The sequence below is a fragment of the Gasterosteus aculeatus genome, chromosome 8, assembly GCF_964276395.1.
Source record: "Gasterosteus aculeatus chromosome 8, fGasAcu3.hap1.1, whole genome shotgun sequence".
NCBI lineage: Eukaryota > Metazoa > Chordata > Actinopteri > Perciformes > Gasterosteidae > Gasterosteus > Gasterosteus aculeatus.
The window spans coordinates 8,053,187-8,080,792 of record NC_135695.1 but is presented as its reverse complement, the minus strand read 5'-3'; the positions used below and the strand labels follow the sequence as shown (position 1 = coordinate 8,080,792).

The 27,606-nt window shown below is 41.6% G+C and overlaps 1 protein-coding gene across 1 annotated transcript in view; it reads left to right on the top strand.

The window, feature by feature from the left end:
* Nucleotides 1–7,497: 7,497 nt before the first annotated feature.
* Nucleotides 7,498–27,606, top strand: part of LOC120824052 (BMP/retinoic acid-inducible neural-specific protein 3) — a 36,445-nt gene continuing 16,336 nt past the window's right edge. The window contains exons 1-4 of the mRNA XM_040184608.2: nt 7,498–8,090; nt 8,415–8,722; nt 19,840–20,030; nt 21,554–21,738. Coding sequence (XP_040040542.1) covers nt 8,469–8,722; nt 19,840–20,030; nt 21,554–21,738 — 630 coding nt within the window. The 5' untranslated portion in view covers nt 7,498–8,090; nt 8,415–8,468. The remainder of the gene's footprint in view (nt 8,091–8,414; nt 8,723–19,839; nt 20,031–21,553; nt 21,739–27,606) is intronic.

Below are 27,606 nucleotides of genomic sequence, written 5' to 3'. Positions count from 1 at the left end.
CCAATTCTTGAAAATATACTTTTTTCGATTGTATTTTTTCCAAATTCAGACTCATACATACATTATTGTTATTACTATTATTTTTTTAATATATTTTTGAATGACAATTCAAACGCTGATAGTCATAAACCAGTAGGGGGTTGTACAAAAATCCAATGCCTCATAAGCCATTATGCCATAATAATCAAATGTGTTTTGAGGCAAAACTGCACCTCATGCTCTAAGAGTCAATTATACTACAGTAGAATTAACAGCCACTAATGCTGCATTCTTTGGGAGGGTGAAGAGTGTGCAAATGTCAGACCACCATACTTTTACCGTCTTTTTAAAATTTGAATCTTGTTTATAATGCAACCTTGAACGGAACACTTTTTAATCATTGATAGTACTGTTTAGGTGAAAACAAGGTAAGTATTGTATTAATTGCCCTAGAGGGCTTGCTATTTTGTCGTCAGAAAAGGGTAACTACGGTTAGTTAATATAGTGGAAAAACACAAAATGATCTGTGATGCAAAAGAAGCACACAAAACCGTTCACTCTCAATCGGTGAATACGCTTCCAATTTAGATGATAGTGTCAATACCTGAGTCTCTTTAATGCCAACAATCCCCGACGAGAGAATATCGCGTAATTGCTCTAAGCACATCCTGAAAGACAGACATACTGGAGTTTGCCGTCCACGTGCTAGTACACTGTTTCCCCATTCAATAGAAAGGTCATGATGTTTACTCTTTACTATGCAACACAGTATATATTTCAATCTCAGAAGTTAATGGTTTTTCAACTGGAGTGGTCACATTTGCAAATAACAATTTTGCTCCAGCAAATGAACTCAACTCCCTGATGAGGTGAGACGTCTACAAGCATTCACAGTGGGGAACAGTGATTACACACGGGCTCCTTATCATATCATATACACACAAGCAGGCGAACGCAGACAAACTCACCGGCTGTTCCTGCATTGTTGACTGAATATGTGAATGTCAGATTTGTTCAGTGAGGGAGTCAACCACAGAGAGCGGGTGAGCCTCTGAGGGAGGTTTGAACCCGTCCCTATGTGGACAAAGTGACACACAATATATTTTCTTTCTTTCTCTCCTGGGGCTAATATGCTGTATTTGCTTGAATGGATAATGCCATCATTAAAACACGAGACAACATATAAGTTAACATATAAAATATGAAAAACTAGGAGGAACATGCATAGAACTTGTACATAATAACAGATTTACCCGTTGGCAAATATATCATTCATAAAAATAGCTAAATGCAAAATGTATGTAGAATAAACTACACATTGACGATTTGACCACACATCAAACAAAAGTAATATAATAATAAAATAATAAAATAAAATAATATAAATCTAAAAATGCGCACAGTAATTGTGGCAAATTGTTGCAGATGCACACATTGGAAATACAGTCACGTTCACACAGTTTCAATATATTTACACACTGTAAAACGGGTTTAGAGGGTCTCATCAAACATCTGTTTTCTCTCAGCCGACGGCAGGGGAGGAATCTGCACCTATTTCTGTGGTTTATGGATTACAGCACAAGAGAACGCAGACTTTATATTCACGACTTAATCCATAGAATGTTCACACATGATGAAGTGTGTAGAAGTACAAGAAAAAGGCATCAACACAACCGGATATGGATAATGCGTGTGCAGACAGAGGTAAAAATGATCTCTTTTATTCACTCTTTGTGTAAAACGCAACGTTGTATCTGAAACACAGACTTCACATAACAAGTGGACGTCTTTACTGTTATAACCCATCGGTTCATGTTCAACGGTTTTAAACTCGCTTTTTTAATTTCAACATTTTTATTATATTTTTTTTTACCCAGAATTTCAGCCTGGCCTCACCAACAGCATGTTGGTGTCTCATTTCTTTGTTCTGCATCCTAATGAGGACCCAACCTTTGCGGTCTTGGTGGGCTGGGTCCTTCAACGCCCGCATAGGCTGAACCGAGCGGTCTCCGAAATGGGGCGCTCTGGCCTACGGGGGGACTTCCAAATTGCGTCATCAGCTTTTTCTTCGCTGTTCCTGTTGCTTAGCAACCTGCTGCGCTTGACAGAGCAAGCCTTGTAACCCCCAAAACTTATACAAAGCAGATAGAGATGGTAATCTCCTTCTTATTTAATTTAATTTAGGAAGATATGCTTCACTTCCAGAGCATCATATATTGCGGACTGAGAGAAGAACATTTTCCGGTCATTTAAAATTAATTTTAAAAACGGTTAAGCCATCTACTTTTGGTTAAAAGTAATATTAATATTTTACGGTACTTCATCGCTCCTCAAGCATAATGATGGAGAATGGTTCATGTATATTGTTTGTCTGATGCACATATTAATGCCAAAGGGTGGCTTTCGCATCTGTGTCAGACACCGAAGGGCGTGACAAAGCGTCAGTCTTTGACGTCCTTGGAATGAGAAGGAGAGGTCGATACATTCAAACGTGTGTTTAGACGATTAGAGAAAATAGAACTTTAAGACACATTCACATTCACACTTCAGAGTGGTTATCAGGGTACGGCTCTTTTCATCACCACATCGCATTATTCTTTGACCACAGTGAGATATGTACTGTGGTCAAAATTGCGTGAGGACGATTGTCTTGTCTTCAAAATTTGCTGCAAGCAGTTTATCATGTATAGAGACATAGAAGCAGTTAATGGGCATCCTGCACCACTTAGCATCTAAACAAAGATTGTCCATCAAAGCTCATAGGTGGAGATCAAGATTTATTTTTCTGCAAATACACACCTACTTGGGAGAACAGTCAGGCGTGTATTTCATCTGGCATTACAGAAGTGTGAAATAAATGCAGGATTTATCACCAGGAAAAAAAACGGGTAAAGCCAACACCGCCGTGTCAAAGAACTGACAAAGGCTGTCAGGTTTTTAGGCTAATTAAAACCTCAGCTTCACTCTTTTCCCTGATCACTCCTCGCAAAGACCCCTGAGTGGCATCAATGTGCGCGCTCAGGCTTAAGTGAATGTTTACTTCCCCTAATGACTATCTGTCTCGGTGCCGAGTAAACGCGACTGCCTTGGTCCTCTTCGCCACTCGTTAACGTTACACACACTCACGCAGAGTCAAGAACTCAGCCGCTCTGTGAACCGGCTGTTTGTAGACAGTAGCCCATTTATTTAGCTGTGCTTGAAGATTGCTGTATCGCACGGTGGCTCAGTGGCGCATAATGTTGCTTTACAGTGAGAAGAATGCAAATTTCATCCTAAACATATTTTCTTTCTGCTTGGAGCTGCGTGGCAGTTTTAAAAAAAACATGTAAGTCAAGTTGATGGAAGAATCTTAACTTTCTTCATGAGCACATCTAAACGTGAATGTGTCTGTGTGCATGTCCACCCTGAACATTAACCCGCTCCAAGGGTTTTCTAGCTAGTTGCATTCAAATGTGAACGTCCTTCATGGTGACGTCCGACCAAATGGATATTCCATATGTGTTAAGTTAAGCTGTTTGTGGTGGACGAGTAGCAGCCCCACAGTTAAATTTGTTAAAGTAAATTGATGATGTGAAAAGTGTCAAACGGCTGTTTATCTACATGTGCGGATGACACAATAAGATGTTAGCTGTCATGAATGTATTTCATGGTTACCTGGCAGACAAATGTCCAATGTTTGCTGTCCTTTGAGCTCTATCCACAACTCCCGAGAGAACTATTTAGCTGTTTAGACACTAAATGCTCCTCTGTATTAAACCAGATAGCCGCTCACTTCGTCTGTCTGCTGTGCTGACAGTAAAGTTATAATCGGGATAATAAGCTGACAAAAAACATTTTTTTAGGTTATATTGCCATCAGGGACCACTTTCACAAGACGGAGTGATATGTTCTATTTTTAATGGAAAAAATATCTATTAGTGCAGCTTTTTACCATAGAGCACAAAAGTGGGGGAGCAAAGGCTGCTAAACAGTAGCAACAGCTTTTTGATCCGGATTATGTGCTTTTTCTAAAAATGTTAACTTTAAACGCGTCAAACGTGGCATGCAAGGCACTGCAGAGCGCCCGCCTGTGTGTGTAGAAGATGTTTATCTCCTGACGCGTGTTGCCATAGCATGACTCATGTTGACTCGTAATAATGAATCTGATGTTGTTTTAGTCTGGTGGCAGAAAATGTTTTGGTTGTCTACAGGATGTCTTTTTTAGGTATTGTTTCTTCTATGCATTTAAATTGTCTATTGGATGGGTTCATCTGAGCTTGTCTCATTTACCCTGTGTTTCACCTTGTGCAAGTACTATTTTGTACAAGCTGGCCTCTTATTTCAGTTTTTGTGGTTGTAAAGGGACAGATTGAGAGGAAAAGAGCAGCAATCTGCAAATAACTGCTTCTACGCATCTCCCACAGCGCATTTTGAAAATTGTTAAAAAAATGCATTCAGAATGCATTTAGTACTCCGCTAAATTCCTTCTACTTTATTAAATGAGTGGATCTTAAGACCAGAGTCGGATGTACTTTTGTTTTGTTCAGCCTTTTCTAAGAGTATTACATGATTAAATCAATTAATTATATTTTCATGAGCAATCCCCTCAGTAACTTTATCCTGCCAGCTGGCCCGGGTGACACAAAACATGTTATAACATATTCCAATGCACATGCCCGCTCACACTGTGTGTAATTTACCGCTTGAAAAGGCTGTAATTTGTATTTTCAAATAACGATGACAATGATAATAACAATTTGTGAAAGTGGCTTCTCGTTGTGTGGAACCTAAAGACAATTATCCCTCCAGTCTCCAGCTCCCGTCAGCCTTACAGACTTTTCTACTGAAAGCTATGATTCATTTGTGCTCCGGCCCACTACACCTTTCACGGCGGTGTGGACACCGCGCTTCAGCTGCAGCGTGGACGAGGCTTAAGGACCTTCTTTTATCTTCAAGACGTCATTGTCATGGCTTTTTTTTTTTAAAAATTCAAGCACAAAGCCTTTTTTCTGGGTCCTTTTGCTGCAAACACTCAGGAATTGTAAAAAGGCCTGAATGTTGGTTGTTTGTTTTTTTCCCAGTGCTCCTCGATTATCCGGAACTGTGGTCTGAAGCATGTGTCACTACTTGTCACTTTCACCACAGGCTTTAAGCTTACGGCTTTACCCGGCTCAGTTATGCACTACCTGGGATCGCTATCCATGTTGCTGGTCTCGATCATACAGGAAGTGGGTGATCTGTGGCATCCTGGGCGTGCGTTGATCGGGCCCCTCCCACTGTACCCATGCGATGCACTACAAGACGCAGCCTTGGAAAGTAATTGTTAGAAAAATTCTCACTCGACACCGGCGTAAAATCAGCAACACAGGTTATTTAATGTTTGCAAACAGGAGACAGATGGACACACATACAAGTTATGTACCAAGCTGACTCAAAGCTTTTCATCTTTGGAGCAGGAATATATACTGCAGGTACGGCATCAAAACATAGGGATTGTTAACGCACATACACAGGACTGATTGTTTACCCTGATGAGACAGAATGTCCCTCCCGAGGCCAGCGCCCCTAATCTCTGCTGAAAAGATGTCTGCCAGCTGAGGGTAGCAAAACCTTGAGTACTAAAGCCTTATTGATATTATGACACACATTATTTGCAGTTTTTCCAACAGTAATAACACAGGTTAAGATGTGCAACCCCAATTCTACAAGCACTGGTGTTTGTCAGTTGCTGATCATGGAAACCGCTGCTCGTGATTGGAAGGAAAAGAGAGTCCTGAGGAGATCATCGGCCGTGCTTATAGAAGTCGGACTACATTTTCGAATCCTTTTGGTACTGCATCCTGACGCAGCGTAATGATGACTCCTCATTATAGTTCACCGCTCAGCAGCTGAGACTTTTATCTTTTCTGCATCTAGTACCATAATGAGCCTTTTTCTGTTGCATTCTCTTTGTCCTCCTTTGATTTTGGGGATATTGTACTGTTTTGGTTACATCCGATCTCCATGGTCATCCATATAGCTTGCATGAATTGTCAATCAATTATTTTGCTGTGACTGTCTGTGTTTCAGAAATAAACAAGCAGTTTCTGGAGAGCACATTACAATAAACACGTAAACATAGCTGCTTTCCCACAAAAACAGAAACAAAGTGATGAATGATTTATTTGAAAGAGTGAGCGTTGTTTCCACTCTGCTCAAATTAGTTTTGGGACTCTGAAACCTGAAAGTGTTCGAAAAACTTCCAGAAATGCACTGTGAATCCATGTAATGACCTGCGATACACGAGCCATATTTTATTCAAAACGTATATATAAAACAACCTCTTCTGGCAGAAAAACGTCAAATGGCCAGCTTTGAACAAGGCAAGTAGAAGATCGGCAAAGAACAACACAGTTGAACTCAGTTGTCCTTCACATGTCATCGCGGCTCACAGGCAGGGTCAGAATAAAAGCCACCCAATCCCAAAACGAGATGACGAAACCGTGGCAAATCAACTCATTCTTTCACTCCAGAATCTGCCAGTCGCTGGGCCACGGGATTCCAGTCTCTCTTTGAGTTTGGGAGCCAGTGAATCTCGCGACTCAATGGTGTTCATTTCTCTAATCCAATCCCTCTATAAAACCTCCCTTTGAACGTCTGCAGAAAAGCTGAAAGACAGTGCATATCCCTCCCTTCGTTCGCCCGCTCTCTGCCTCTCTGATGCACGCTCAGTGTCCAACGCACAAGCGCCCGGCTCGAGCCCGGATTGAGCAGATCTAATTAAGTTTGCACATGGTGAAAGTGATGATTATTCCGCGGGAAGAAAGGAGGAGGAGGAGGGAAAATACGATGACGAGGACAACTGCAGGGGGCTGGATACACCCTCTTCTCATCATGATCATCATTATCACGCCACAATCATTCCAGCCATTATTCAAATTATCACTAATTTACACTATGATAATATCGCTTTTTATCAATCTACATGTAAAAGACTACATTGAGTAGGTTCCTTGAATAATCATTTGTAAAACTAATTGAAGTTGTGTGGACTTTCTCTTTTACGAAAATATTTTTTTATCATCTTGAAATGGTTTCCTCTTAATTGAACACTGATTTGCTGATTTTAAATCCTGAATTAGCCCATGCCTTTTCAATGGGAAAGTTAGTTAGTGCACGGGCGTCGTTGGGCCTTTTGGCTGAAGCGCCTCAAAATAATTTGGCATTATTGGCTGAAAAAAAATAACATAATAACAAAGACAACACGGCCTAAACTATATTTATACTATATATTATAGTAACTATTATATATCTACATACTAGATATAATGTTTTCATGATATATCCTTCTTTTAATATGATGTCCCTGCTTTTAATAAGTATAAGTTATGTCCAATTTCTAAAAGGAGATCTGATTCATGCACATCGGCATCTTCTGACCATCGGCTCGTCCAACCTGCGCCCCACCCCTCCGAACACTCTCACTTCCTCCAGTTAGCTCTGAGCCAACCGGGAGTGTGCTCGATGCTGGAATAAATTAAATTGGGTGCTATATGGCACGGAGGGGAGGGGAGGGAGGAGAGAGAGAGAGAGAGACAGAGAGAGAGAAAGAGCTCCGCGAATGTCATCCACGCGTTCAGTGCGCTGGCAGCCCAGGCACCGTCAGCAGCTCTCCGTGCCCCCCGACATCCTCCAACACGGAGCAGAGATGATTTGAGGGCAGCCATTAGAGTCGCTTCTCGTGCGCGGGTGGTCGTTCGGACCCTGCGCATTAAGCGAATCTAAATCATATTACTGCAGTGTTCAAAAAAAAAAAGTGGTCCACCTGGAATGTTTGAGACTCGTCCCGTTGGATTGGACATACTCTGAGTATTGCGCAGTGCCTGAGTCGGAAATATGCCGCTGTGACAAAGAGGACGAGAGCGCGCCCCAAGGAGGTTGGATGTCGTCTTTTTCGCTCAAGTGGCGCTGCGCTTAATTGCGCCTAGTTTGTTTTGCGTCTGGCATTTTGAGGCGGTAATCCACCCCGAGAAAAAAAAAGAAAAAAGTCCTTTGCCAATGTTGCCGCGTCCATGCGCCGAACCCAACTTCACGGTCCTCTCAGGTGATTTTGTGGAGACTAATTCCCAGCAGTCACGGGCTTACAAAATAAGGTAAAAAAAAAAATCATTATTTTAAATCAAAAACAGCATTCTACACAATCTAGATTTTCCAGTAACCAACTTAAATTTCTAAGAACTTATTTGAAAATGTAATTTACTTTATCTGTATTAAAAGCACTGTAGTCACTCTAACCTCTGAAACAAGTGACCCTTTGTCATCTGTTTTGACCTGAAAAAAAAACCCCACTGAGGAATTGTAGCGTTCTCAGTTCATCTGTATCCCACTCACGCCCAAACCACAATTACCGCCTCATTGTTAGGTGTCTGCCCTGCTTCATCTCCTCTCCCTCTTCCTCCCCTCTCTGCTCCCGACAGGACTCATCTGGAGTGCAGGGAGAATGAGGAGTCACCGGGGCCGGGGGAAGCAGCATGAGTGGCCCGTGCATCTCCATTAGACTGACGGCCCTCATGTTTCTATGGAAGTGGGTAACACTAAGCCTGCTCCAGAGCTGGGTGTCCGTAGGGGCCGGGGCGGCCGACCCTGTCCCGGCTGCTTTCGGCGGCTTCACGGGGCCGCTGGGCTGGCTTCTTTCGGACAAGGGTCCCTTTCACCGCTCCCAGGAGTTTGTAGATTTCACAGAGCGCTACCAACAAGGATTCACTACCAAGTACAAGATATACAGGTGAGAGACCGTGAACGTCTCGTGTAAGAGGGTAATTACTTGAAGCTTTCTTGTGACCTTTTCTTGAGTAAAATAAACATTTATTTGCAGTAGAAGAATACCTTTCTTTGAACTCTAAAAGATGCACATTCAGTAGGTGGAAAACTGTGGGATAAAGCGATTACTTAGTGGAGTTTTGCATTCAGCTCTGCATGTGACAGCTTCGTTGGGTGTGACTGGCTGCTTCCTCTGTTTGTGCGGTGCAGAGACATACGGTTGGACTTTGATATAAACCCTCAGAATGCTGCATATCAGTGGAAACTGAAAGTGGAGATACCGCAGGAGGGTTTTGGGCAAAGCAGCGGGACGTAACAGATATCTGACTGAGGCAGTCGATGTGTGACAGCGGGTATAGACAGGATGGCTTTAGAAGTGTGTGCTGGAAAGCAGCAGCGTATTGTTTGAAAGCTTGCAACGAAAAAGATTCTTTCTGAGAAAAACATAGTGAAAGATGCGAGCCGCCAAGAAAGACTTCAGAGGATATTTGGCAGTTGCTCATTCAGTTGTCATGAAATAGTACTTAGCACAGTTCTGAATCTCCATAAAGTTCAATAGCCACACAAAGTGCATGGAAAGTGGATTCCATTTTGTTTTGTTTTGACATGGTCGTCTACAGCTCAAAATATTTCTCCCACCTAGTGAAACATTTTCAAATTGCATCTATTTCATGTAGTCAGAAACAATGTTGGGTTGTCCAATTTGATTAAACATAGATGCGGCCTATTCCTAGTTTTCCGCCACCAACAGCAATGAGCTGAGCGGTACTGGGCGTGCGTTCTGTACTGTGCCAGGTAGAAGTGTTGTCATACCTCCCTGACAAGAGCGACGCTGGCAGGGCATACAGCGCCGTGAAGTGGGCTGATTCCAGCTCAACAGAGGTTTGACTGACACTGGCATTTAGCAGCTGACAGCAGTGACAATGCCGGGGAAAGATAGAGACTGTAGCGCTGTTGGCTTCGTCACATCCATCGCCACCTCCCTCGCTGCCTCCCTGCTGGCCTCTTCTTGCCGTCTCTATTCCTCCCTCTCTCCCCCTCTTGTGGTTTGGTTTTTTCCAAGATTTACAGTTTTACATTATTTTAACTCACATGGACGCTGCCAATTTCATTAAAACTCAACTGGAGGTTTATTTTTTTAAATGATTCTGTAGCATTGAGTATGAACACCTACTATTGACCCCTATCGGCAAATACACAGCAATTAAAACACGTCTGAAGCCTTCTTTCCCCATGAGCTACATTTCTGAAGGAAAGTAAGCAGACTAGTTAGAGCAAAAACCAAATAGAAACTCAAGTGAAGTGGAAGAATACTAACTTGTTGAAAGGTGGAATAATGTCTCTCCGATGTCGTCGGCTTTACCTGCCTTGAATAACAAGTCTTTGCAGGTTTTAAATATCTCTCTGCACCCGAAGCGTCGTCACTCATCGCTGAGCAGTTGAGAGATGAAGAGATCAGACGTGCCTTCTACATGCAACGGGCACAACAGTTTTTTGTGACTCATTCATTTTGAAAAATCTTGGCAAAAGAAGGACTCTGGGTCATTTGTATCAATCCCCAAAACGGCTCTGCTTCTTGTAGACAACTTACAACCGTTTCATGGAACTGTAAACGACTTGCTAGGGTTTGTTTCAGTTGCCACGATGTGTTATAATCCTAAAATGTCCAAAACCCAAACTGGTCCCCTGTAGAACTGCGAAGACGCCAACATCTTCTTAGTTGAACAGGTATTCTATCTACTTGTGCACATTTGTGGTCCTTGGTGATGTAGAAAGACTCTGCAAAACCACTGAGGTAAAGAGGGATGAATAAGTCATATATTTTATTTAACCACCAGCTTAAAAGAAGCTTGAATTAAAACAAAAAAAAGATACAACCTCTGTTTTTATCTCCAAGTCTTTTTTCCTCAGTTCCTCTCACTGTCTCCTGTTCTCCCTCCCACCCTTGTCGAATGATCTCCAACCAATTGCTCTCCCTCGCTCATAAATATTCTCCAGAGCTCAGTTGGCCTTTCCCGTGAGGGGGCAGAAGAGAGGGAGCTAGGGATAAAGCGGGGGAAGCGTTTTTGGTTCAGAGGAAGGGACACGGGAGGGACCAGAGCTGTATCCCCCCCTGCTGGCTCACCACTGCACCGGAACAGCTTGTAGCCATTCTAATCATAATTTTAAAAAAATGGAAATTTGAACCGAGTCAACCTTTCATCTTCAGTCTGGATTGCGTTAAAAAGGACAAATTTAAAAGCTGAGCCAATTACAGGTTTCTGCCACATGCATGTAACGTGAGTCATCATGAAAAATGTGTGGTTTTCAAACTGCGAGCCCTCCAAACAAAAAGACGAAGCCATTAATGAATGGATTGAGCTTTTTCATAAGCAGTTTAAAAAAGGAATAGGAGGCACTTTACAATATTAGTTCCGCTGTAATTTCAGGAAAATGCACCTTTATGTCAGTCATAATGGAGTTTTTTTCAATGAAAGGAAAAGAATCACACTTATTACATTATTTCCTCAGCAATTCCATCATTTCATTCTTTGTACTCCTGGCTTGAACATTCCCTAAAAGCTTTTGTCCGTTTCTCTACACCGTGAGCAGTCAGCAGGTTGCACGTTTCCTCGGCCACCAGATACACTCAGGTACATTGAAAGAGACACAATCAGTTAGCAGCATTTCTTCATTGACTGCTCTTCTTGTTCACGCTGATAGCTCAAGTAAAAAAAAAAAAAAAACTAGAAACATGTATCTGCAGTTGCAGCTGCTACGTACGCATCAGAGGTGGACGTGTGTGTGTGTAAAATGAACAAAAGCTTGTTTCATTTAATAATTTAGGAGCTTGTGTGGTGGTAAAATCCTTCTCGGGAACGTGAGAAGCCTTTTCTACCTGAGTTCTCTAGTTGAGCCATATCCACAGACTGCAAAATATGAGTCAAAATGTCAGCTCCTCCTTTCTTCTTCTTCATGGGCCAGAACTTTTATTTCACGCTTCATCTCCCGTGTTCTTTCCTCTCTTTTCTCCTGTCCGCCCACCAGCTATTACATTGTCGTGTTTTGATGTCATGATTGGTCTGCTGTGACATGGAGTGATTACTTTCAATTACATGCAAACATGTTTGTAGAGAGAATAGACTGCAGAAGTGTGATCTTACAATTAGGGATGGACCCGATTATTTTGGGTACCGCAGAGCTCTCCTCATCACAGGCCTGCTGTTTTTCTCACCCCAAAAAAAAATATGAATGATAAAATAGAAAGAGAGCATCACAGGTCGTTTCTTTTTGGGGTGAGACTTAATGGTTATACTTGTATATCTCCTTGTGCATTATAATGCATCCTTGTGAACAACTCTTGGACGTGAGGCATGAAATAGCCCCGCACCATCTCACATCAAAAAGGGTCAGTGAGTTGGGTCAGCTGAGCATTTGACTTGTTTGACATTGCTCTCTCAAGCCGTCCCCCTGATCGTATCCAAGTAGTGTGCCTAAACAGAGCAGACTTTCAACGTCTCCATGGAGGATTTCTTGGAAAGTTGCATTTATTTTTGATGTCACAAGACTAACACAGAAAATAGTTCTTAAACAATCATCCCAATCAATAATATAGATTTTTACCCACTGATGCCATCGGAAACAGTAAGAGTTAAAAAAAAGAAGCAGATTCTGGATTTGAGTTGAAGCTGTTACTGACTTCAGGCGTGTGCTGTTCACTTTAATCAGCAGGTGGCATTTATCTACTCACAAATTAGCTGCGCATGTAGCAGTGCAGTGTCTGTAAAGCTCACCGTTACTGATAACCTCATATATGTCACACGCATGCTCTCTGTCTCTCGCCCGGGAGCTGCAGCATCTCACAGGTGAACTGGGGACTCAGTTCCTTGTTTTGCGTTTATTTCAAGCAATTTTGTGGATAATGCGATTCATGGGCAGGTGGAAAAAGGTAACTGAAATAAAACTTGACTTTGACTATGCGGCCTAATTACCATAAACAATTAACCGATGCAAATTTATTTCACACTTCATCTCGTGTTGGCGCTGTTTCTTTAAAAGGCACAACACATTGCACTGCACTTTCCCTCTGCCCCTCTACTCTCCTGACACGCGCAACCAATAACCAATCTGACCTTGTGCAATATGTTTCTTTGTTAAGCATCAATATATTAGTGTTCATCAATTGTAATGGGGAAGATTGACTGCACACACACATCATAACAGAGCGACAGCGAGCAGAATTGCATCCCGAGTGCCGGTTTTCAAGGAATTGCAGTTTTCTGTCATGCGCGTGTGCGCTCTGCAATGACAGAGCTGTGGTGGAGTCAAGTCTATCCTCCTCCACCCAGGAGGTTGAATGTGTCTCCGGGACAGAAGCAGAGCAGCCTCCTATTCTCGTTCACCAGCAGCGACGGCAGTGACGAGGACCTCGTCGAGCACGGAGCTTATGGCTTCTGACAAGTGTGTGACGGGGGAGTTATCAGGACCAGAGGTCGACGGAAGCAGCTTTTTCATGAAAAACAGCCTCAGCATGAGTGTTTACCTTTTATTTTATACCGATGACATATGTGATCATCATTTGTTTAGGGGTAGGATGTTTGTCCTCCTGAAGGACAGTTCAGCAAGATTTTTTTAAATAAAAAATAGCCTGAAAATGGCCTGAAATCTGATCTCATGAATGTTCATTTGGAGGATTTGTTTCTTAGTGCTTAATACAAACATATCCCCAGTAATACAGCTCTTCATAGCACAGTGAGTAATGTCTTCAGAAAGATATAAAGAAACATGCAACAGTCTTATGACCCTTTTAGGATCATAAAACCGGTGTTTTGAGCCGCTAAGCTCTAAACACAATTGCCATGCTTTTCATCATCACTTCTGACACATTTAATTACCAAGGTCAAAAATAGGAATGAACTGAGACCAGATTGAAAAAAAAACAAAAAAACATATCAACTGTTAACGTGTGACATGGTTTAATTAAACTGGAGCTTAAGCACGTAGGTGGTGACGCTTTGTTTACAGCTGGAGCGAGTATCATTTTACGAAGCCCATGCAGGCATGTCATTGACAGAAAGCGACGGCAGGATTTAGCCCGAGTGTGAATGCTCAGCGTCTATTAACAGTATTTGCATGGCTCATTATGTACACAATGTGATTCCTAGCATTCCTTGTTTTCTCTGTGAGGAGTAGTCTCTTGTCAACAGTGTTATGACAAATAGCGGTACAAAAGAGATCAGCAGTCTTTATGGCAGCCAACCCTCCTGTAAATCAAACTCTCTCCCTCTCTCTCCCCCTCTCCCCTCCTCTCTCTCTCCCTTGCTCCAGCTTGCGCTTACTTTTGCTTATCAGAGCTTCAGTAATTTTCATAGGAGCTACAAATCAATAGAGCAATGTTTTTTACAGTGGCATAAAACTGGTTTGCGTTTAAATTAGAGCATACAGGGGTAATTCAAAGTCATAAAATTACTTGTTTACTTTTTCATCCAGGAGAAAAACAAGTGTTAAGCACTGCTTGAACAAATGATCAAATAGACAGCCATATACTTCAGACAGTTGTGTGTAAGTATTTAATAACGGTTTCGGAAATTAAAGTCAGAAATCCGTTGGATCAGAGTCATTTCAGTCAAGGAAGGGAAAAGCCTCTGTTCCTTGAGAGATGTTGTCAATGAACATGGGTTAACAGGATGGTTTGTCTCACCAAACGCACACAAACACACACCGATAGTTAACAATACCCAAATGGTGGTGTGGTAGGAGGAGGAAGTGGAGGCGGTGGAGAGGGCCGAGGCAGCGAGCAGTTTATCAACAGAGTAATTAGTGAGAAGTGTCAGGTTATTAGGGCCACTGTGTCCCCCTGTACACAGCGATTGTTAATCATCCGCTAGCCAAGCAGCTGATGCCAATCAGGAAGCGCAGTGTTCACTATGAACCACTTCACACTATGTTTCAAACTGGAAAACACAGAAAACCTTCGTCTGTATTTCGGCATCTACAATAATCTGATAAACAACGCGGTTGTGTTAAATCGGATTGTTATATACAGGCCATTTAATTAGACCACCTTCAGCAGAAAACAATCACAGCCATTGGTGTTTTTTTGGGGGGCGGAGAAAAAAAAGTGGCTTCATAACAGGTAAAAACTGTTACTTTTTCAATGTTTATTAATTGGATCAGGTTATTACTAATATTCTAAATCATACAGATAAGACAAACTGCACGACCACGTTGTGAATGAAAGTTAAAACGAAATTTAACGTAATTTAAAACTTATAGGGTAACGAAACAACCTGGTTTGGGTTAAAATAAGTAAATTTCTTACATTAAAGCTGTGTGCGTAACAAACAGACACAACATGTTGAGCTATTTGCCCCTTGTTTCTTCAGCAGACTTTGTTCTATACACCCCATTATCACTGCAACCGTCTTTTAGTGTTTCCCCTAAAGGCACCAAATATATTATTACATTTTTCGGCCGCTTAACGGACGTCTTTTCTGTTGATAGCCACGGATAACGCCCGGTGATGCTTCTTGTCTCCTACAGTCAAGCAACCCTTGAAACGAACACACTGAAATATCTTTACTTCACTTTATTTCCGAGCGTAAGCAGAGAAGATTGATACCACGCCGACGCCTGTATGCTAAATGGCTTCATCCAGCAAACGGTTAGTCTAACATGTAGGCGGATAACTTCACAGTAGTATTATGCATTTGGTTTTAAACACTTTTAATATAATTGAATTCAAACCATCCATTCAGTGTATAGATTTGATGCAGGTTTAAGAGACTAAAATGGCTCTGTCTAAAGCTAAAGAAAAGCTGTAGCGGATTAGGATGAAACTCCCCTAGTTACTGAAAGCTGCTATAATGGAGTTTTAAAATGTTTGTGGCGATGGTCACAGTCTTATGTAGTTATCGAGTATTTCAAATGCAGATTTGGAAACACTTAAGAAGCTTCAAAGACAGAAAAAAAACAAAGAGCGTGTAACTGAGTGCTGCCTTGTTTAAAGGACCTCTCGGCTGGTTTGATCGGATTTTCACAAATGAATGGTCTGATGTTTGTTTGAAAAACTGTTGGTGTCAATTTGTTAAAGCGTTCACAACCAGCAGCTATTAAGAACATAATTACGCTCTTGTCCCTCGTCTTCATCTTGCTTTCGTTTCCCGTTGGTCTCCGTGGGTAGACACTCCATCTTTTCTCCCCCCCCCCCCATCTTACTTTCATTCTCATTTGGGTCTCCAGCTCTCCTCTTCATCATCAGAAGCTCGATTAACAAACCCTATGTATGCCTGTATGAAGCGCACTTTCAGGACCATTCAGTTTTGACGTTATTTGGAATTTCTTAAAAATACGTTAATAATGGCTCATGCATATTTGGGATTATCAATGTCACAACAGAGTAAAGGGAGAATAAAACATTTTTGCTTGCAAGGTCTTTCAAAATAAAAGTAAATCGGTGTATTTTCCTCTAGGAAGCATAAAGGACTTATCTAATTTTGCACCATTCTCTTTTTTTTGGGGGGGGGGGGGGTCGTCCTTGAAATAACATTGAGTCTACATCAACACACTGTTTTCTGGTATCTAGGGGAGCCAAGACGACATACATACAATTATTTGGCCATTATTTGGACAGACAATTATTTGGGTATCCACACAAAAAAAATGAAATCCCTTTTCAATGCTATTCTTCCATTTGATTATCATTTATATGCCTATTTCACCTGGTGGACGCCCTTTATATAGACACACCCTTGGGTATTTTTCACAAAGAATAATGACATTGAGGCTGAACTACGTTACATACAGTAGTGTATGTGGGCCATTGCCACTTTAATTTTTTCTTTGGTAAACAATAACAGTTACGGCTCCTGTAAAACGTTGTAATGGAACAACTTCTGTAGTTGTGATCTAGTGAAGACTCCATTGACCCGAAAGGTGTTTCTACATTTTGACGTTCAAAATTGCCTAGTTTGTTCGCTTTGTTGTTAAGTCACATCATGACGTGTCATTTGTGTAGCATTTTCTTCCACTTATTTTCCTTTTTAACACGCCTCATCGGCCAACATCAGCAATAGTAGACACTCACCCAGCCTGCTCACTCGCACACTCCTCCGAGCTGACACAATCGACATTGCTACGCTCAGTGGCGTGTATCGACTGCATCCGCAGGTTATGCGCTGGCTGGATCCCTTGATTTGCTCTGCTGGGCGCCATGCGGCATCCTCAGGCTGCCTGTACGCTGTGATGGATCAGAGACACCTGGGCCGTGATGGACAGGTCGCATGATACAAGTCCGCCGCTCTGATCGCGGACTCTGTTGTTCCAGCGGCTCCTCACCTCCTGGTGCACAGCGCTCCAGCTTGCTTCGGGGTGGGAGGGATGTGTGGGGGAGGGGGGTAACCGATAGATGCACAGCAAGCCCCCTGCTGCAAGGAGCTGCAGGTGACATAAACCAGTGTGTCTGTGTGTATCTTAGGGGAATTAAAGCTGAATTAAACCCTGCAGCCTTCCATGAAACGCAGAATCTGTTTTGGTTTCTGTGTGTGTGCGTCGTGTGCAGATGATGAGGTTGAGTTGAAGTTCCTGCACAGACTTTTTGTGTGCAGTATCCTCCAGTTTAGCTGTGGCACCGGTCATAAATATCCATCAGCGACCAGTGTAGCTCGGCTTTGTGATGATCACAATTAAGTTCTGCCTCTTTCTCTCTCCGCTGCCCCGTTCCTTCCGCCGGCCCCGGCGGACGCAGAGAATCACTAATGGCCGCTCGTTATAGGGAAACTCAGATGAAACGGGCCTTAATGAGCAGGTTTTCAGTTTTGTACTTTTCTCAGGGGGTCATTGTTGTTGGAGAGAAATTGATTGGCAGCTGGCCCGCACCCAGGGGGGCTCTTGGATATTCTCGGCGATCGAGTTCTTGCAGCAAGGGCAGCTTTGTTTGGATGCTTGCAGCTGCAGGGTGTGTGAATGCATTTGCGTTAGCAAGTGTCTTTGCATGAGTGAATTGGTGTGTGTAAGGTGCTTTTATGTTTCTAAGAGAGGGACAGACATCAGGGAACACAAAATTGCACCTTTAAAAACACAGGGAACAACCAGGGTTTAAAGACCAACGGTTTGGGAATTGTATTTCTCAGAAACTATATAGGCATTGGAGGCATTTAAGGGATGCAGTGGTTGTCGGTATTATGCTGTAAAACATTGTTGAAGCTAGAATATCACTTTTGCAGTCCTGTGATCTTGAAAGCCATCTTGCATTCACATTAGAGTGTTTGCCTCCTGCCGCAGGAAATTTGCATGCATGGGCTGCTGTTAGGGGTTGGTGATGTATATAATGCAATGCTAATGACACGTTGAAAACGGCACTTTGCACATTTTCGGAAAAAATCTATCAAAGCTAAATATAGATATGCCGTGATGGGGATCTTTCTTTGTGACTAATCCAGTGAATGAAATACCAGACACATTTTAAGGTTTCTCAAAATATAAAATATATAAATTCAATTGCATGTCTAATGCAAGAGAGACCTTGTCTAGTCAACCTTCACTATTCACTAACCAACTAATAAATATTAAGCACCTGCAACCAACACTTTGCTTCCCTGCTGTTTACAGCAACGGCAGGATGTTTCCGCAAACAAGCTCTGATATACCCACCTGCCCATCATCAAACTGCGGATATAGACTCGCTGGGAAGGAAAACAACATATAGCAGATAATAGGCCAAACATTTCCTCATTAGGTAGTGGAAACCAAACAAAAGTTAATACTTTAACATTCACTGCAAAACAACTCCAAAGGAATGGTATTGCGTGTCTGCATATAACTTGATGTCGAATGCCCTTGTGTGTCAGCAATTTCTTTGTTTCAATTCACAGGCAACGGTCAAATAAATTGTAAAATTGGTATGCAAAATTACAGAAATGAGTGATCGCTGCTACTCTTATTTCAGCTTCTGCCACACTGACTCTTTCTTTATAATCAAATCAAGATAACAAAAACATTGATTGCATGGTTTACTATTGAGCGAACTCTTTGTAAATTGTATTTGTAACAACTGTAATCAAGACAGAACAAATGATTTGATTGTTTCTTCTGAGAAGGGTTTTGTTTTGTGTTGCTGCCACTTTTGTTTCACTCGTGTCGTTTCGCTTGCTAATCCAACCCATTGCAGCCTTAAAAAGCAAATGCTAAGTGAAACTAAAAATTAATATCAGATTGAGGTATTTTCCCCCGAAAGACAAGTATAACCATCTATCCAACAATTATTGAAGGGCCTTGAATTTCTCCCCCGCTAGGGGTAGAAACATGTTTTTTACCAGCTGCATTTGTATGGCGCTAATCTATGCATCAAGCAGCAGCACTTAGTCTGCAATTGGTAGATAAAGGCAGCTGGCATGCTCCAAGGCCAGGCTGAATATCAAACAACTTCAGATGAAGCCTGTTCCCTCCAAAATAAGCCCTGAAAGCAGCAAGACTTCATCCATGATTATAGCCCGTCCAACCGCAGTCTCCAATAGTGACGTGAGATGAGAAAAGATTGCGCTATTATTTAAAATTGCTGGTGTAATACAATGTTTTTCACTATGGTGCAAAGCAATTCATTGAGTTGGAGGAGGAATGAGATCATTTATCAGAAACCTTGCTATGGCTTTCACAAGCAGAATACAAATTTACATCAACTTATATTTTGTAGTCGTTTGAGTTTCTAAAAGATATTTGTTAATTTCTTTTTCTTGTTTTCTCATTTTTATTTCATGTATAGTTTTTGTTAACTGCATACATTATGTTGTGAAGTGCTTTTCACCACAGAAAAGAAACATTGATACACTTTCATGCTGTACGAGTGTTACACAAGATTCATTTTGAGGTTGAGCAGATATTCTTCATCTGACAAGCAATGGACCTGAATGTGAGACGGCCTGTGAGGGACACAAGCAGGGCTTTTAAAGAAAAAAGAATAATGTAACAGTTGGTGCATTTAGTCTTTTCATTGTCTATATGGTGTGTTGTTCGCGTCGGACCTGCGTCCTTTCTCAAATGTGCCTGCATGCAGCATTCATACGAGGCCCTTGCTTACACTTAGCATGTGTTTCTGTGACATTGCAGGGAGTTTGGCCGCTGGAAGGTGAACAGCTTGGCCCTGGAGAGACGGGAGAACAATGGCTTTTCCTTGCCGTTGGACCCCGAGTTCCTCCAGACCATTAGGCAGCTGGGCAGGAGGCCCAGTCTCAGCGCCATCACTGACAACATTATCAGAAAATACGGGACCCACTTTCTGCTCTCCGCTACACTGGGAGGTAAATAAATGATGCTTCCTCTTTATTAACCTAACACAACACAAGGAAAAAAGGAGGTGTTAATCAGTGAGATTCAGTGCACCCAATGTGGCCTAAACGCAGGGCATGTTGAGGAACGCGACCAGTGTCGCAACTTTAGGAACCACGGTCTAAATTCCATAGTAACTGAAACAAAATGCAACTATATTGCATTATAATAATGTATTTATTAGCTGTTTGACTTCCAATATCTTTATTTTGGTGACCTGTGGACTTCTCCAGTCCACTGCCAATGTAAACATCAGTGAGACAGCAGTACATTTGAAGAACTATGTCAGGAAATTGCATTAAAAAGGCTTTTTAATGCAAATTCTTTTATTCTTTTATTTTTAAGGCTTTTATTTCCTGAATGTAGTTGCAGCTCATTTTCCTGACCACCTTGCCCCCCCCCCGCCTCCCTCCCCCCCCCCTAACCCTCGACTTATCCATCCTTATGGTTAGCTGTCAAATGAAGGGCAATTTTCATGGGAGCAGTCTTTGAAAAACGCTTTTCTTGTGTGCTTAAACACTTGATGAAAAGTAGGTCTCAGCTGTAACTATGGGTTTGTTTGTTTGTGCTTGTTTAAGCACTTATTCCCTGATTGAACATGTAAAATCAGTTTGTAGTTGTTGAACAGAAATGTCAGTGGATCCTTCATAACAATAGATGTAGGTCAGCCAGGCAACTGTATCGCACATAACAAGCTTTCTTGGCTATCTGCTGCACAATCTTCTCTCAACTCCTCTGTTGGCTCTTTTCATCCCTTGTCTCCTCTTGTGAACAAACTCTCAAAGCAATGATGAATACCAACAGTATTTAAAATAGATTGGAAAGGCATCAGAGTGCATCATGAGTTGCAATTAAAAAGGATGTGATTCAGCTAAAGCACGGCATGATGTAGCGCCGCCGTAAGCCAGTGTTCAGGCATACTGCATATAGACGTTCTTCATGGTGCCTTAGGTAACATTTACAGGAATCCATTTATATAGAGAAACTCTGATTACTTGTTGTACTAATAGTTAAAACAAATATTGCACTGTTGTAAACTGGTAAATCTATTAGTATTGGATTCACCTGGTTTCTGACAGATTTCAGAAGTTAATTATGGTTTTAACACAGTGATGGAGACAGGTGCTATATACTAACCTTTATCTCTTCCCAGTGTACTGTGTGTTTGTTCTTATGCCTCTCCAAATTAAAAGACCATTAAAACCCCCATAACACCTAATACTACAAAGGATTTTCCCATCGATCTTTCACTCTTTCCCCCTTTGGCAATACATCGTCCTGTGCAGGCTTTGGCTCTGTTTGTATTCAACGACCGGTTTGATGAAGAATCTCATATCCGCGGCTCGATTGATCAGCCCGTGTTACAATGACTGCCAGCAGGTGTTAATTGGTTGAAATGTATCACTGCATAACTGAGAACATGTCGTCTGTGTATGTCCACTGGGTCATTAACGCGTCATTGTACGTATATATGTGTCTGTGTGCGTATCCATAGGGGAAGAGTCATTGATGATCTTTGTGGACAAGCGGAAGTTGAGTCGGACTTCTGAAGCGAGTGAGTCCAATGGCACCGCCGTGACTCTGGAAGCTCTGCACCAGCTGGCTGCCTCCTACTTCATTGACCGGGAGAGCACCCTGCACAAGCTGCACCACCTCCAGATTGCCTCCACTGCCATCAAGGTAAAAAGTGTGCTGCTCAGTAAAAGGAACAGGTACTCATTTATCAGAGGTTTAAATTGCGAGCATTGCTTGAGCTATTTTCATTAGCAGCCATTTCATGAGGATATCATTTGACTTGGCTTTTTTTCCCGAATGGATAAACGTGAATAATGTATTCATCAAAACATGGGAGCTCAATCACTAATGAGGGAATTCAATAAGGGCCACTATGTAGCATTTGAATAGAAGGTTTAGCTCATATTCATGAGACAAGCTAGTATTGCCTCCTTAATTGTGGTGCAGTGTTTTATTTGATGTGTTTCTCTCTATGGGTTACACCCCTTTAACCATTATATTTTTATAATAACATTACAGACATATTTATTAAGGTACTGACCTACGTGAGACTGCATAAAAACATACTCGTATTGTTTAATGGTGAGCGCACACATTCTGTGCAAATTAATGCTACAACATCCACATATTTGTTAATTTACCTCTTGGATAAGACACAAAGATAAACCAAAACATTGGATTCAGCAAAGAAAAAATATAAATTGCTGATTATAACCGTAGTTTTTTTTCTGAGTGCTAGTGGTAGTAACTGTTAGAAATGTTCTAGCACTTACTACCACTTATCGTATGCAGTTGGCCACCCATCAACAGGCCCTCAGAGGGCCACCCAGGCCTGCTTCACATGCAGAATGTCATCATGCTGCAGACCAGTAAACCATAATCTTAGAGACATTCAACAGACTGTACCCTCTGTAGGGAATGCTGAACTTGGGCTGCGGTTTCTTCTATTTTTAATTAATGAAGCCTTCATAGTAAATGCCTTTTAAGACCTCACCCAATGTTCCAGCCTGGAACCCAGCGGCTGCAGTGATAGTTTCATAGGTCACCTCAGGTCACTTAGGAAGCATAACTCCTCCAAATTAAGATTTCCATAATGCTAAAAGGGAAAATCATGGAGACAAAACTAGTCAGAAAACCTCTTAGTAGATTTATTCAGCAATATATCTAAAAACTATTAGGCGACATGTGCCCGCGGTGGTTTTCCAGTAGTTTTTTAAACTAGGAAATGGCCTCCCCCTGTAAACCGGGTGCGTCATATTCATGATACAATAAATGTAAGTATACTAATTGGCATTAAGAATTTCTGTTAAATCTCATGACAACATGCACTAATACTGTTTTTCATTTACCTCTGATTACTTAGGCATTTTCATGATGTCCCTTGAACTAGTTTGGTACCACAGCCGAATTAGTCAGTTTCTCTACCAAGTCGTCCAAATCAAACAAAATAATTCAGCATGCTGCTCGTTTACGCGCTATTTTAAATTTCTGATCACTATCAACCAGATATATAACATTGCAAAACAGTTGATTTGAACCTATAGTCCAATGTTTATTTATCTTTCCATCGTTCGTCTGTGGAATGGATCCCACTTGGTTGTGGATGGAGAAGAAGACTTTGTCACTTTAATACATGCATTCCTCTCAGGGCATCTCTTTCCTGCCGATTGGTCCATTTAACTGTGGTCCAACTAACTAAGTAGCCTCCAGGGTGGTTGCTTTGCTCAGCTCAGGTTTAATTATCTGCGACTGTGTGAGATGCATCAGCACTTTTTTTAGCTATATTTTCCAGTGAGACGTATTTCCATTGCTTGCACGGAATTTTTCTGTTTTAGTTTCTGTGGAGCTAGAAATCTGCCTGCCAGGAAAACATGTTTTTTTTAGACTGAGAATCAGAAACCGTGACTGAGCTACCAGTCTCAGCGGCATCATGGCGGTTGTGTATTTAACAGCGTTTTTTTTTTTTTTATAACCATCTAGAACGGTTGATCAAAATGTAAATGTTTTCCTTTTGATGTGGCAAACCATCGTTTACAATAAAAAGAAAGGAATCTTGCCACACGATTGCCTTTTCCTTGGGGCAGTCAAGTGCGCCTCTTCAGTCCTACAGCTGACATCCCGTCCATTTTTATAAAACAATAACCTGGATGTGAATAGCGTTTGATAAAGTAAAAACTTGCCGGTGTTGACAAATATAGGTTAAAAATGCTATAAGTAAATCAATTGACTGAAATTCTTCTTGATGCTCATCAATCAAATATACAAAGTATTCCGTGCCAATCTTTTGCACCTTATGTTGTTTTCATATGACATGGGAGTGCGAAGCAGGCAGTATTGTTTGCTTACCTCTTCACTCTTTAATCTGTGTTGATGCTCTTCTATGGAACGGCACGCTCTGCATATCAAGATGTGCTCATGATGTAAACATTCCCTTGCATCTTTTGGTGCTTGCTACCTTCAGGGTGTGTTCATTCATCACTCTGTCAGTTGATATCAAGCTGAATTAATTGAATTGGCTGAGTTTGTCCTTCGCACTGCAGACTGAATTCTCTTTCCCTCCTGAGGAATATTTTTCCTCACGTGGCTCTAAAGTGTTTACGCCTGCTTGTAGTAAACAACAGATTAATGTCATGGAATGTAGGTAATGTCAACAACATGCAGAACCACCCGTCCGGGACCCTGTCAGCCTCCCCGGTCTGTTCTGTGTGCTGTGCATACAACAGCCTCTCTAAAACAAACCTGACTAATAAGCCACCAAAAATGTTCTGCCCTTGTCTTTGAAAAGGTTTTGAAAATTCCACACTAACTTTGTTGAGGGTCTTTCACAGGCGTTTTAGTCTTTACATGCAATCTGGGTTCAGTGGTCATTCCTGGATCCAAAGTTAATTTCAGTTTTTGGTGGCATTATTCGTCACAATCTTATTCTGATGGTAAAATGTTGTCACAATATTATGGATTATGTGGGATGGAAACGTAAAACATTATTTATTTTATCTTATATTAACCATTTGGTTAGAAACCTCTTTTGGTTTTTAAGGGTGACGTTTTCCAAATGTTTGAATCTGGGTCAACAGGCCACTTTAAAATATTATTCTCAAAATGTAGAGCATATTGTTTGCCTCCACGCGACTCCCGATAAAATGTAAGCTCTAAAGTGAACATGCCGGGATGTACACAATACATTAAACCGTCATAAGTGAGCGCTAGCTTTAAGATGGAACTCCATTAGAAAACCAGAAAAATACGGGTCTTTATTGTCTAACCTTTTTTTGAGAGCTGCAGCCCATTTTCATTGACTCCTCTGTATGGTCCATCCGAGATAAAACTTACGAGATCATCTCAAGTGGATCGGCTCGACGATGTTGAGCCGATTGTTCAGCGGAGGCTGCCCAAAGTGCTGCTAAAAAAAGCTGAGATGAAAATAAACAGAGCCCTCTGAGGTCTGTTTGTTTGTGAGGCCTTTTCAGGTGACTGATGGGAAATACTGTATATTACAGCCTCAGCTGCCTTTAATTCCAAACCTGGGTCTTTACCTCCCCCCAATGAAGACGAATGCCAAAACGAAGCTGCCTTTAAGGACAGCAGCGGTCCCCTGGTTTCAAGAGATGATATAGTTTAAATAGAATACATGCTTGGTCTTGAGGCCCGGAGAAAATAATCAAAAGATGGAAGAAAGGAGATAGAAGTGGAGGAAAAAATAAATATCTCCTGTTACATACGTGATGGATAGCCTCCTCCATTTTAGTGATTTCCTTTGAGAGCCTCAATCATTTGTCAGGCATTTTGTGGTATGAGATAAGGTGTCGTGTGGGACTGCACGGAAGGGATGAAACAAGGACAGAAATGGCCTTATTTAGGAGGCCTTTAAGCCCGGGATCGGGCAGCAGTGGTTACGTAGAAAAGGTTTCGTGCTACAAGCTTACCCTTGATTTGCAGCCCAGGCTCCTCTCGATCGAAGATTCATTATATCAATTTTGGGAGGAGAACATCATTGAGAGGGAGATGAAGTGATGAAGAGTGTGTGAAACAATTTGCCGCGTGAGCCCCGAGTGTTCAGTGTGCCGCGCGGCGATACACTTCATTTGTTGGCGCGGAAAAGAACACAAGTAAGCGTCAAGCTTCAGAAATCGGATAATGGCTGCTGGTGAACGGTTTCAGGGAACACGGCTCCTCGGGGCAGTTCTGATGGCGTGATAAACAAAACAAAGCGCTTATCACAAGCGTTTCTTTTTTTGCTTCTTCATTATTAAGAAAGGAAAATAAATATCCTTTTTATTGTCTTAGCCCTTCAACAGGTTCTAGAGGTTTTCGTTCTTAAAGTTTGTAGGGTGAAAAACTATTAAGTTTATGCCGTGAGCTGATGGATGAAAGCTCCCGGATTAGTCTCATATCTGAGCTCCAACGTATGCAGATACGTATTAGCTCATTTTGCCTTTTTTTAGGCATCAAGTATTCCCTGTCCCCTCGGAACATCTCAGTGAACAAAACACCACATACAGTATTAAATTCCACTTCTTACCACCAAAAGGTTCCCCTCTGGAAACCCTGTGGCTTTGAGTGTTTTTTCTCCTCAAACGCACACAATAATCTCATTTTACTCATTTTTTTTTACTCTTCTTCTTTTTTTTCTGCTCATAGTTTATAAGCTTATCCTCCGCTGGTTGACATTATAGTGTGAGCCAGTGCAACAAAGTGGTCTTAAAACATGCATTGAAATCCTCAAAGACTGAATAAACAGCAGGAGAACGTATCTCAGATGCAAATATGGATTTGCACATCTTCTGTGGTGATTAAGCCGACGACAATTTTTGAAAGAGCAGCGAATGAGGCGATTCTGAAATGAAGCACGATTTTCATGAAACATTAATGCTTTCTTGGGCTTTTTCCCCCCCAGCAAGCTAAAAAGTGCAGCAATTTGAAGCTCGTTGTTGTTCTATCTGACAACACAAGCCCACTAAGTGACATTTTATGCAGTTTCTGTGGAATTATTCATATGAGGGATTTTCTGAGGTGATGAATCCCCAAAGCAAAATGCTCTCACCTGACAGGTCTTATAATAATATTAGAGCCTTGCATTATTAAATAATAAATGTACCTGTGAGCCATGTAAATCAGTGGACCATGTTAACAGGCTAAGTGCTGCTCTGCCCTTCCAAAGCTCCACACCGAGTACAGAGCCTCTCATCCATCGCTGCATTATGCAAGAAAAGTTATTATCTGATTTAGATAAAACCGTTGTGTTCATTTTATTCAATCTATCAGCGATACATATTCAGTCACACTCTCTAAAGGAAATCATACATTATATCGTGGTGGCTTCCTACTTTATAATACTTTTCATGTAGATATACATTTTACATTTTCTTAATCAAATCAAAAACATCAATAAACATATGTTTTTTGTTTGTGTTCTTGATTTTCTTGTTTAACTTGCTTTATATTTTGCTGTATTTATTTCCCACACTAAGCATGTTTAAACTCGAGAGTGTTCTAGTGGGAACACTGAATCCGACAATATCGCTCTCTCTGCTGTAGAAACAGCCGAGCAGAGTTAAATCCAGTTACGATGCCGAGTACCGGCTCCGGCTCTCACCTGCTCCAATAGTTGAAGCGACACCTTCTGTTGTTTGAGAGTGGAACTATGTCAACGTCGAGCAGGTGTGTCTCCCGGAGTGAAGTTCTTGGAAGCAGACGGAGCTTTTTCACCGGCGTTGTAATATAAATCCTTAAAAAAGGGCTTACTTGGGAATGTTTGCCGGGTGCTTGAATCTGGTAGGAAATTAAACGGAAAACTTGAAGAAAAATGACTTACAAAATAAAACGAATGCATCCATTCAGGGCTTTGGGGTACAAGGAATTCTAAGAAAGCATATATGATTTCTAAGAAATCATGCTGTGGCATTGACATTCACCACATCTCACCTCGATTGAGCAGTTATAGGTTTTGGGATGCTTGTGTTCACACCAAACGTTCGTCACTGCTGCTAGACCTGCCAAAGAGTAGGAGTAGCTTAATACTGTATAGTTATTCCT